Genomic DNA, 13,024 nt, shown 5'->3' with positions numbered 1-13,024 from the left:
AGCTTCATTGACTCTCAACCAGTATTGGGGATCAGTCATATAAACCAAAAGGTGTTCAGTCATCTACCTCATTCTTTCATTTGTTAGATTCAAGTATGTATAAGGTGTTTACATCTTCTGTTATTTCCAGTGGAAATAAGCTATGAATATAAATATAAAGGAATTGACAACTGTGTGTTAATATTTTTATCTGGTGCTGTAAATTTGGTCAAACATTTCCAGGAGGAATACTAGAAGAAAGGCATAATGCAGAATTCTAAGAAAACATGCTCCAAAGCTGTTATTTCAGAAAGAAACTAAGAGCTGGCAGGTCCTCTTTAAAGAGATCCTGTTACCATGAAATGCAGTGTAATCTGCAGGCAGCATGTTATAGAGCAGACGTTGCTGAACAGATTGATGTATAGTTTTGATGGAAAAGATTCATTAAAACTTGTACTTGTATACATTTTAACCACATTGAAGTGAATGGGTCCGCATCTGACCTGCAAAAAATGCAGGTCGGATGCGAACCAAAAATATGTTTGTGTGTATAAGCCCTAAGTGTGTACACAGGGATAGTTCTCCATCATTGATAAGATGGCCCCCACATACAACTGAGCTCAGAAAGAGCAGAGATATAAATGTATAAAAACCTATAAAGGTTTACTGACTCTTTTCCACAGAACTATATATCCAACTGCTCAGCTCCTCCTGTTCTATAATGCGCTGCCTGCAGATTGCACTGCATTTCATGGTGACAGGTTCACTTTAGAGAATGTAAGGAGGCTTAAAGAAACCCTGTCAGCAGAGACAACTATATGAAACCAGCCATACTGCCTGCTAGGATTGACTCTGTTGATTAAAATGAAAGCTGGATCACAATAATCCATTTTGCCACTTTAGAGAAAACTGAGTTTTTCCTCTATAATAAATTAGGGCTTCAGTGCACTGAGGGGTGAAACATAGCTCCTCAGTGTGCCACTGCTCCTCCATCTTGTCATGCTTCCCTCCTCTTGACTGACAGGCTCAGTCATCCTCTCTCCTGGCCTTGAGGCAATGAGTATACATAGTGAGCCTGTCAGTCAAGAGGAGGGAAGCATGACAAGATGGAGGAGCAGGGGGCGACTGTGTATCAAGGAGGTTTCTCATACCTCCTTAACTACTGAAAATAACTGGGTAATAATGTAGATGGTACAAGTTGAATACTGACACTGGCCTCCTGCTGGCAATACTGCCTAGTGTGTTCAGAAGTGCTATTGAAGTGAACGGAGAGAGGTCATCTCTCCATTCCTGGCCAACAGGCCCTGTTGTATTGTAGAGGTGGGAAAAGATGGGACATTTGAACTGTGTATGCTTGGCTAAATGAAAACAAATGATTGAGAACAGAAGTGAACAATTATTCTATATGTACAATAGGGGAAGTTATCATTAAGTGGATTTTTTAAAGGGATTCTGTCACCAGGATTTCACTTACTGAGCTGTTAACATGACCACATCAGTCTCAATAATTTATATTGCAATATACAAACCGGATTCCAAAAAAGTTGGGACACTAAACAAATTGTGAATAAAAACTGAATGCAATGATGTGGAGATGGCAAATGTCAATATTTTATTTGTAATAGAACGTAGATGACAGATCAAACGTTTAATCCGAGTAAATGTATCATTTTAAAGGAAAAATACGTTGATTCAAATTTTCACGGTGTCAACAAATCCCCAAAAAGTTGGGACAAGTAGCAATAAGAGGCTGGAAAAAGTAAATTTGAGCATAACGAAGAGCTGGAAGACCAATTAACACTAATTAGGTCAATTGGCAACATGATTGGGTATAAAAAGAGCTTCTCAGAGTGGCAGTGTCTCTCAGAAGCCAAGATGGGTAGAGGATCACCAATTCCCACAATGTTGCGCAGAAAGATAGTGGAGCAATATCAGAAAGGTGTTACCCAGCGAAAAATTGCAAAGACTTTGCATCTATCATCATCAACTGTGCATAACATCATCCGAAGATTCAGAGAATCTGGAACAATCTCTGTGCGTAAGGGTCAAGGCCGTAAAACCATACTGGATGCCCGTGATCTCCGGGCCCTTAAACGACACTGCACCACAAACAGGAATGCTACTGTAAAGGAAATCACAGAATGGGCTCAGGAATACTTCCAGAAACCATTGTCAGTAAATACAATCCACCGTGCCATCCGCCGTTGCCAACTGAAACTCTACAGTGCAAAGAAGAAGCCATTTCTAAGCAAGATCCACAAGCTCAGGCGTTTTCACTGGGCCAGGAATCATTTAAAATGGAGTGTGGCAAAATGGAAGACTATTCTGTGGTCAGACGAGTCACGATTCGAAGTTCTTTTTGGAAATCTGGGACGCCATGTCATCCGGACCAAAGAGGACAAGGACAACCCAAGTTGTTATCAACGCTCAGTTCAGAAGCCTGCATCTCTGATGGTATGGGGTTGCATGAGTGCGTGTGGCATGGGCAGCTTGCATGTCTGGAAAGGCACCATCAATGCAGAAAAATATATTTAGGTTCTAGAACAACATATGCTCCCATCCAGACGTCATCTCTTTCAGGGAAGACCCTGCAATTTTCAACAAGATAATGCCAGACCACATTCTGCATCAATCACAACATCATGGCTGCGTAGGAGAAGGATCTGGGTACTGAAATGGCCAGTCTGCAGTCCAGATCTTTCACCTATAGAGAACATTTGGCGCATCATAAAAAGGAAGGTGCAACAAAGAAGGCCCAAGACGATTGAACAGTTAGAGGCCTGTATTAGACAAGAATGGGAGAGCATTCCTATTTCTAAACTTGAGAAACTGGTCTCCTCGGTCCCCAGACGTCTGTTGAGTGTTGTAAGAAGAAGGGGAGATGCCACACAGTGGTGAAAATGGCCTTGTCCCAACTTTTTGGGGATTTGTTGACACCATGAAATTCTGATTCAACATATTTTTCCCTTAAAATGGTACATTTTCTCAGTTTAAACTTTTGTTCCGTGATTTATGTTCTATTCTGAATAAAATATTAGAAGTTGGCACCTCCACATCATTGCATTCAGTTTTTATTCACGATTTGTATAGTGTCCCAACTTTTTTGGAATCCAGTTTGTACTAGTATATTGTAATATAAATCGTGGGGGCAAGATAATGCACCTGGGGCGTAAAAACCCAAGGGCAGAATATAGAATATTTGACACAGTCCTGACCTCAGTATCTGAGGAAAGGGATTTAGGAGTAATTATTTCAGAAGACTTAAAGGTGGGAAGACAATGTAATAGAGCAGCACGAAATGCCAGCAGAATGCTTGGATGTATAGGGAGAGGTATAAGCAGTAGAAAGAGTGAAGTGCTTATGCCGCTGTACAGAACACTGGTGAGACCTCACTTGGAGTATTGTGCGCAGTACTGGAGGCCATATCTCCAGAAGGATATAGATACTCTAGAGAGAGTTCAGAGAAGAGCTACTAAACTAGTACATGGATTGCAGGATAAAACTTATCAGGAAAGGTTAAAGGACCTTAATATGTATAGCTTGGAAGAAAGAAGAGACAGAGGGGATATGATAGAAACTTTTAAATACATAAAGGGAATCAACTCGGTAAAGGAGGAGAGCATATTTAAAAGAAGAAAAACTACCACAAGAGGACACAGTTTTAAATTAGAGGGGCAAAGGTTTAAAAGTAATATAAGGAAGTATTACTTTACTGAGAGAGTAGTGGATGCATGGAATAGCCTTCCTGCAGAAGTGGTAGCTGCAAATACAGTGAAGGGGTTTAAGCATGCATGGGATAGGCATAAGGCCATCCTTCATATAAGATAAGGGCCGGGGGCTATCCATAGTATTCAGTATATTGGGCAGACTAGATGGGCCAAATGGTTCTTATCTGCCGACACATTCTATGTTTCTATGTGAAGACTGATGTGGTCATGTTAGCAGCTCAGTAAGTGAAATCCTGGTGACAGAATCCCTTTAAAGGGTTTCTACCACTTCAGTTTGACCAAATTAGCTTTCAGACACTAGCGATCTGCGTGAATTCGTACGATGGCTGTGATGGAGGCAGGCATTCAAGACGAGATGGGCGGGCATACAGTGTGAGTAGACCGAGCCTCTAGGTGCTGAAAAGATGCCCCCATAGCACCTAGAGGCTCATTTGCATAGGAATAAAAGTTAGTTTTTTAATGAAACGGCTCCACACACAGGTCTAAGAATTGCATGGTTATGGAGATCAGACACTAGCAGATCGCTAGTGTCTGAAAGCTAATTTGGTCAAACTGAAGTGGTAGAAACCCTTTAAGTTAATTTTGCTTTGAGTCAGTGTTGGAATACTTTCCACCAAATTTTAAAAGCACACATTGCTCTGGAAATTTTGTGTATCTTACAGCAGTAAAACTGCTTTTCTCCTTTTTTTGGATCTACCCTCACACACTTTTTCACACATTTTTCCAAATTGTCTAATAAAAATCACAAAAAGTAGCAACTGATTTTACTGAAAAACATCATATATCAAGATTTGCCAGAATTATGGTACATAGGGAATGATACATTCCCCCAGTGTGTTTTTGCTCGTACATCACTTACCAACCACATGTAAAGCAGGTAATTTGGTTTGCCTGATTTTATGTATGTGTACAGCGCCAGATAGCAATCGCCTCCATAGAATCTCCCGTAGGTCTTTGGATCAACTTCTTTCAACTCCAGATTTTCGATTCTCCAGATCTGCAAGCAAGTTTACAAAAACTGAATCCATTTACATTCCATTACTTTTATATTTAGTAGAGATTACTCTCATGTCTAGAAACTTGATCTGTAGGTCAGAACAAAGAATGATTATACAGAACCTCTTCCTCTTTGGAGGACCCATTACTTCTGTGCATTAAAAAGATAGCACAGTAATTTAAATGGATACCATGTAATAAGTCTGGAAAACTGAACACTTACTGCCAGGTTCTTTAAAAAATAAATTACAGCAGATCTCTGTAGGTGAGAGCTGAATGATGAGACCGGCTAGGGATTTGCCTAAAGTTTGCCTAAAGTGACCAATCCCTTTAATTCTATTGCTAAAAGATGAATACAGTTTTAATGGCAAGGCTAAGTATTCAGAGATTCAGGAATTCCCAGAAATAAATCATTATGTACAGTGTGTATATTAGTATCCTGTTTTGAACATACTGAATGCTATGAACGCTTGTTCCTGATAATTTGCAGATAATCAGATGGTCTAATAAGTGCTTTTCGGTTGTGTAGTTGTAATACTGTAGCTGTGATTATAGCTCTGACCCTTGCCTCTAGAAAAATGATTTACTCACCTCCACATTTCCTGAAGCATCATCCACCATCCTCTGTTCTGCTGCTAAATCAGGTCTGGCATACAGCTGATTAATGTCAAATTTAACTTGCTCCACCTTGGCTGAAAAGATTATAGCTCTTATTAATGCTCACAACCGATTATAGACACGTCCCTGCCATTATCCAAACAGGCACATATTTCACTAATGTAAATTCTTATTTCACTGAGACCTATAAAATCTCATAAATGAGTAGTAAATACTTCTATTTTTATTTCCTGTCCAATAAAAAGAGTTTGTGATTCCCCCTTAGGCTGCCTTAACACGCTGCAGATTTTGTTGCAGAAATTTCTGCGACTGAAAATTAGTTCCATTCACACGAATGGGGCTTGCAGAAATTCCTTCCTTCAAATGAATAGAACTGATTTTCAGTTGTGGAAATTTCTCCAACAAAATCTGTAGCGTGTAGGCACCCTAAGGCTAGTTTCTTACTAGCAGTGGCAATCCAATAGGCTGATCTCTGTGCATTCCGGCATTGATGGAGGTTTGTAGGGCTCCACCCATCCCCATTCACTATAATGGGGACTGATGGAGATCCCGCCACATTCCGTCAAATATGCTGAGAATCAGTCGAAAGAAAAACACTTTCTCGACATATTCTCCGTCACTGCCAAAATGCAGAGCGATCTGGCTGGAACAGCCTGCCGGATTGCCGCCACTAGTGTGAAACTAGCCTTACATGGTCTAATGGTCACCAATCATATAGTCAGTCTACTGGGTTGAGTTTAAACACATTGGGGAAGGTTTATCAAGACTGGAATTTCTACCACCAGTGTTGATCTCCAGTGTGGCAGACCAAGATTATTAAGAGGCGAATCTGAAAGCTATGCCAGCTAGGAGCTGGTGTAGCTTTTAGCCATTACTTGCACCTAATAATCAATGTAAGTAATGATGAATGTGTTCGGCCACCTAGGCTCCACCATCTCCCGTTCATGCCCCGCTCACTTTTACCAAAATTGGCGAATATCGTGGCGAAGAGGCAAAAAATTGCTAATTTCTGCTCAAAATGAAGCTTGCACAAAAATGTGCGACTTTTTGATAGCACAATTTTGGCGCATGAGGTATAAAAAATATCCCAATTGATCACAATGTTTTCAATGCAGTTAATTAACTCTTATATCACTGTCAAAATCTTCTGTATCAGATAAAGTAGGACTACTTACCAATCTTCCCCACACTGTGTGTTTTTCCAAGTCCTTGTGTCTCCCCGAAATCTCTCCAATTCTGGAAGAGCTGTTTGAACATGGTTGACTCAGCCCCATCATTGATCACCTCTATATTTGTGGTTGCAGGGTATCCTTTGCCCTGTATGAAACCCTACAAACACAACATGATAAAATACATATATATATATACACGTATCAGCAGAGAAATACATAGACACTCTCAATACATGCAAACACAATGCCATATGATTATTCCATATACGGTTCCCACATAATACTGTAATTCAGTTCTCAAAAAATATGCATTTCTAAAAGATGGATGATTTTATTTTGCTACTGGGGTTCGTATCCCCAGGAACCATATAGTAAACCTAGACCCCATTCAAATAGCCAAAAGATCAAATCCAGCACATAAAGGGGGTCACTTATTAAGACCAGCGTTTAAGACTGGTCCAATTGCCCCCGAAACAATGCCAGAACAGGTCAGAAGCACAGAGGTTAAGAAATGATAAGCTCAGAGTCCTGTCTACAAATGCTCGCAGTTTAGGTAAAAAAATCAATCAACTTGGGTCAATAATGGCATCTGAGAATGTAGATTTAGTGGCTGTTACGGAGACATGGTTTAATGAAAGAAATGACTGGGACATAACCATACCAGGGTACTCTTTATACAGAAGAGACAGAGAAGGCAAGAAAGGAGGAGGAGTGGCCCTGTATGTGAAAGATAGCATTAAATCTAACCTAATACAAGTTGGTGAGGCCAACATAGAGTCAGTTTGGGTTACGTTGCAGTTTGCTAACCATGCAGTAACTCGTGTAGGTGTGATATATAGACCACCTGGTCAAGTTAAAGAACTAGATGATCTACTAGTTGAAGAAATAGCTAAAATGACAATGAAAGGAGAAGTTATCATTATGGGAGATTTCAATCTTCCAGATATAAACTGGAAAACCAAAATAGCAAGTTCTACCAGGAGTACAGATATTCTAAATTCCCTACTGGGGTTATCTCTACAACAAGTGGTTGAGGAGCCAACCCGGAGGGAGGCCATTTTGGATTTGGTATTCACAAATGGGGATTCGGTATATGATGTCATTGTAGGCGAAACCTTGGGATCTAGTGATCACCAGTCAGTGTGGTTTAATATAAGAACTGTGAAAGAGTCCCACCACACAAAAACAAAAGTTTTAGATTTTAGAAAAACAGACTTTTCAAAAATGAAATTAGTCATAAATGAGTCCTTATCAGACTGGAACGGATTACATGGAGTCCAGGAGAAATGGGACTACTTAAAAGGTGCATTATTGAAGGCAACAGAAAATTGCATTAGACTTGTCAGTAAAAGCAAAAAAAGGAAGGGACCACTGTGGTACTCAGCAGAAGTGGCCCAAATCATTAAAAATAAAAAGCTAGCATTTTGTAATTATAAAAAAAACCCAGAGCAATGAAGATAAGGAAATCTACAAGATTAGGCAGAGAGAGGCCAAGCAAGTTATAAGAACTTCTAAAGCGCAGGCAGAAGAAAAACTAGCTCAGTCTATGAAAAAAGGGGATAAGACATTCTTCAGATATATAAATGAAAAAAGGAAATTAAAACAAGGAATAACTAAATTAAAAACAAAGGACGGAAGGTATGTAGAAGAGAATAAAGGGCTAGCCGACTGCCTTAATGAATACTTCTGTTCAGTTTTTACAAAAGAAAAAGGAGAAGGACCTCCACTAGAAAGGATGACTAATAAATCGTTTGATGCATGTATCTTTACAGAGGAAGATGTTCTAAGTTTGCTGTCTAAGGTGAAGACAAATAAGTCACAGGGGCCTGATGAGATACACCCAAAATTATTAAAAGAGCTTAGTGGTAAGCTGGCAAAACCGTTAACAGATTTATTTAACCAATCATTAGTAACAGGAGTCGTCCCAGAAGATTGGAAATTGGCAAATGTCGTGCCCATTCACAAGAAAGGTAGTAGGGAGGAATCGAGTAACTATAGACCAGTGAGTCTGACATCAATAGTAGGCAAATTAATAGAAACCCTATTAAAGGATAGGATTGTGGAACATCTAAAATCCCATGGATTGCAAGATGAAAAACAACATGGGTTTACTTCAGGAAGATCATGTCAAACAAATCTTATAGATTTTTTTGACTGGGTGACTAAAATAATAGACGGTGGAGGTGCAGTAGACATCGCATATCTAGATTTTAGTAAGGCTTTTGACACTGTCCCACATAGAAGACTTATCAATAAACTGCAGTCATTGAGTGGATTAGGCAGTGGCATATTGTTGAGTGGATTAGGCAGTGGCTGAGTGACAGACAACAGAGGGTTGTAGTCAATGGAGAACATTCAAAACAAGGTCATGTTACCAGTGGGGTTCCACAGGGATCTGTACTGGGACCAATTTTGTTTAATATCTTCATAAGTGATATTGCAAAAGGCCTCGATGGTAAGGTTTGTCTTTTTGCTGATGACACAAAGATATGTAACAGGGTTGATGTTCCTGGAGGGAAATGCCAAATGGAAAAGGATTTAGGAAAACTAGAAGAATGGTCAGAACTCTGGCAACTGAAATTTAATGTGGAAAAGTGCAAGATAATGCACCTGGGGCGTAAAAACCCAAGGGCAGAATATAGAATATTTGACACAGTCCTGACCTCAGTATCTGAGGAAAGGGATTTAGGAGTAATTATTTCAGAAGACTTAAAGGTGGGAAGACAATGTAATAGAGCAGCACGAAATGCCAGCAGAATGCTTGGATGTATAGGGAGAGGTATAAGCAGTAGAAAGAGTGAAGTGCTTATGCCGCTGTACAGAACACTGGTGAGACCTCACTTGGAGTATTGTGCGCAGTACTGGAGGCCATATCTCCAGAAGGATATAGATACTCTAGAGAGAGTTCAGAGAAGAGCTACTAAACTAGTACATGGATTGCAGGATAAAACTTACCAGGAAAGGTTAAAGGACCTTAATATGTATAGCTTGGAAGAAAGAAGAGACAGAGGGGATATGATAGAAACTTTTAAATACATAAAGGGAATCACCCCGGTAAAGGAGGAGAGCATATTTAAAAGAAGAAAAACTACCACAAGAGGACACAGTTTTAAATTAGAGGGGCAAAGGTTTAAAAGTAATATAAGGAAGTATTACTTTACTGAGAGAGTAGTGGATGCATGGAATAGCCTTCCTGCAGAAGTGGTAGCTGCAAATACAGTGAAGGGGTTTAAGCATGCATGGGATAGGCATAAGGCTATCCTTCATATAAGATAGGGCCAGGGACTATTCATAGGATTCAGATATATTGGGCAGACTAGATGGGCCAAATGGTTCTTATCTGCCGACACATTCTATGTTTCTATGTTTCTATGTTTCTTAATAACCCCTATATTTGGCAGTGAATCCGCCGAAGTTATGAAGAGGCGCGGGACTCTCCATAACTTCGGCGTATCCAGCCAGTCTAAATGTAGGTTAGCTTCCTTGCTGGCTTACATTTAGACCATTTTCTATGCCTAAAACTGATGAATGAGAAGGGGCTGCCAGCCTGTCCCCTTCCTTGCCCACGCCATGCCAACTTTTTTTACAACTGGCGTGAGTGGGGAAAAGTCGCAGATTGAGTCCCAAATAACCTATGCGTCGCAATCTGTGCCAGAAATATGCCTAATATAGGTGTATTTCTGGATAATTAATGACCCCCAAATTCTTTATTGGTCACATTAAAAAGTCCATAAAGTGTTAGAAAAATACTACGCGTTTCAGACGATCACCTGTTGACTTTGTCCATCATCATGGCATCTCTTATAGTGTGAATACCAGCATATTTAAAAGACAAAACACAAATGTGATCAATTAATTAAAATAAGGAGAACACACCTCCCACTTTGATTAATACTGCACAGACTAGCACCTAGGCTAACCATTTCATTTCAGGTGATCGTTCGAAACGCATACCATTTTTCTAGTGTTTTATGGACTTTTTAATGTGCTCAATAAAGATTTTCTGTTTCATGGTACGACGTGCTGGATTTCTTCATTTTACTATTGACTTCCTGATGCCGGAGCGGCTTCTTTCCGTGCACCGTCTGGCCTCCCAGATTTACAGGATATAGAGGCAGTGTGGTCAGCTGAGCTACAGTTCCGTGTTCTTTTCTTTTTACCCCAGGCAAATGCCCACTTTGCAACCCCCTAAAACCAGCCCTGTACATAAGTGAAGGATCACACTGTTGTAAAGGAGAGGCCATATCTTGATATTAATTAAGATGGTCAGATCTGTAAACTACTACTACCAGAGCGAGAATAAAACATGGCATTTGCACCAGGTGCCTACCTTCTAGAGGCCTCTACCAATAAATTGGCTATAGTACATTACTTATTATTTCTTTTTTTTTAAAAAAAAGCTTTTCCCCGATAATTGTTCTAATATAGCGTCATAACTTTGTTAATTGCACTTACCACTGCCCGACTGAAAGCTGCTTTCTTTTCTTCTGGACTGGAATCTTTTCCCCTCCAAACAAAAATCTTTACTCCTCCTTGATCTAGAATGTGACTGTCCTGTAACAGGGAAAGACAAAACCTTAAACCTTCTTTTTTGCATTCATTTGGCGTATTAGTTGCACCCCTATTAAAGTGTTGTGAGTGCCGCCTATCTTTTTGTTCACTACTACAGAGGCACCAGGAACAAAGATCTAAAAGGATTTTACTGAGAGTTATCCAACTTTTTAAAGACTGAATTTTATATATATGAATGTAGCATATATATATATATATATATATTTTTAAAAGTTTCTTTCATTTTAAGCAACACACTTACCTCGTGCTGCAGGAGATCTTGAGTCAGAGGTTTTGTTGCAATTTCTTCCACAACCAAGTCTCCATCTTTTTCAAACACACTGCGAAAAAGGATATTATAAAGACAGGAAGCTATTACTTGTATGCAATAAGAGATTAGGGTCAATTCAGAAGAAATAGTGATATTTAAAGGGACTCTAAACTTAAATGGGCACGACAAGTCTATGGAGAGGTGAGGGGGAGGAGTGAGCAGTAGCTGAGGAAACCGGCCAGACATTGAGAGACCGCACAACTACATAGGAAAGTTATAGCTCAGTACAAATGCTTCATTCACAAAAATACAGGTCAGCACTTCTCTGTAATGTCCTCCATTATCTCGGGGTTGCTGCTGAGTGACTATGAGACAGTTAGATAGTCAGATATTCAGAAAGCATAAACTGCTAAGGAGGCCCCGAACTGAAGCGTCAACCTTCCTAATGACCCTTTAAACTCACTGTATTCAAGTTGTAAAAATTTTAAGTTTTATTAAAGGAGTTGTGCAGTGGCAAAATACTGGTGATCAATATCAGACTGGTGTGGGTCTGACTCCCGGCACCCCCACCAATCAGCTGTTTGAAGGGGTGCGTGCACTCCATCCTCTTTTTAGTTGTGTAGTTACACCTTCCTTTCCATTTTTAGGTGACCAGTAGAGGAAGCTGCAATTACAGTGCACCACTGCTACAAGCTAGATGGCTTGCAGGTAAACATTGAAGAGGATGCAGCACTTGCAAAAGCACCACAGCCTCTTCAACCAGCTAATAGGCTGGGATGCCAGGAGTCGGACTCCCATTGATCAGATACTGATAATCAATCCTAAAGATAGCTCATTAATATCCTGACACTGCAAAACCGCCTTGTGGTACGTTTTATATTTTCCTGTATATAATATGGAAATTAACTCAAGGTTAAGACTGATCCTATAAGTAAAAATAGAGAAGTGGTTGAGCACACTGCATTGCCTCAGGCTACATGCACACGAACGTTGTTTGCTTCCGTGTCCGTTCTGTTCTTTTTGCGGATAGGATGCGGACATATGCGTGTGCATGTAGCCTCAGGGACATATTCAACCATTATGTGAAGATCATTATTACATGCAGTAAAGGAATTAAATATCAGCTGCCATGTCTCTAAATCCTCACTTACTGAAATATTATTATATATTTGTTGATTACTGCTGGCATCTCCATTACATATTACCATGATTCCTATCGGTATATATTACTAGTACTACATATACTGCACTATGTCTATTATTCTGCAAGGTAAAAGTATAAAGTCTTATATTGGTATTCAAAACCACCAATCTGAGGATTTCTGAAGTATGTTTCCCGTGTGGTTCCAGACAAGCATCTGAATGACCAATACTACTATAGAAGGTAAGCCAGGGCTTTACTGAACCCTAGCACCAGGGGCATATATTCCACCAGCCCTTCTATTAGCTACGCCCCTACAATGTAAAGACAATTGCTATGGAACTGTGCATCAGTAACTTACAAGAATTCCCCAAACTCTTTTCCTAACTCTACCCCCATTTCTTGGTGACCACCAGAGGAGACCCCCAACAACTGGAGCTTCAACCTTTCCAATTATCCTTTACACATCTTTATATTCAAGTTAATTCCTGTACTATTCTCAGGATTGTCATCAATATCAGATTGACGGGGGGTACAACTCCCATCACCCCTGCCAATCAGCTGTTTG

General features: G+C 39.9%; 1 protein-coding gene across 1 annotated transcript in view; it reads right to left on the bottom strand.

Annotated features, from left to right (window-relative positions):
- VILL (villin like) overlaps window positions 1-13,024 on the bottom strand; it is a 102,098-nt gene that overhangs the window by 21,929 nt on the left and 67,145 nt on the right. Inside the window, exons 8-12 of the mRNA XM_040433741.1 lie at window positions 11,307-11,385; window positions 10,949-11,047; window positions 6,497-6,650; window positions 5,295-5,395; window positions 4,567-4,704 (exon numbers count right to left, since the gene is read on the bottom strand). Coding sequence (XP_040289675.1) covers window positions 4,567-4,704; window positions 5,295-5,395; window positions 6,497-6,650; window positions 10,949-11,047; window positions 11,307-11,385 — 571 coding nt within the window. The remainder of the gene's footprint in view (window positions 1-4,566; window positions 4,705-5,294; window positions 5,396-6,496; window positions 6,651-10,948; window positions 11,048-11,306; window positions 11,386-13,024) is intronic.

This window comes from Bufo bufo, chromosome 5 (assembly GCF_905171765.1).
Source record: "Bufo bufo chromosome 5, aBufBuf1.1, whole genome shotgun sequence".
Classification (NCBI taxonomy): domain Eukaryota; kingdom Metazoa; phylum Chordata; class Amphibia; order Anura; family Bufonidae; genus Bufo; species Bufo bufo.
The sequence above is the reverse complement of the archived record's forward strand: the minus strand, read 5'-3'. Positions and strand labels throughout refer to the sequence as shown.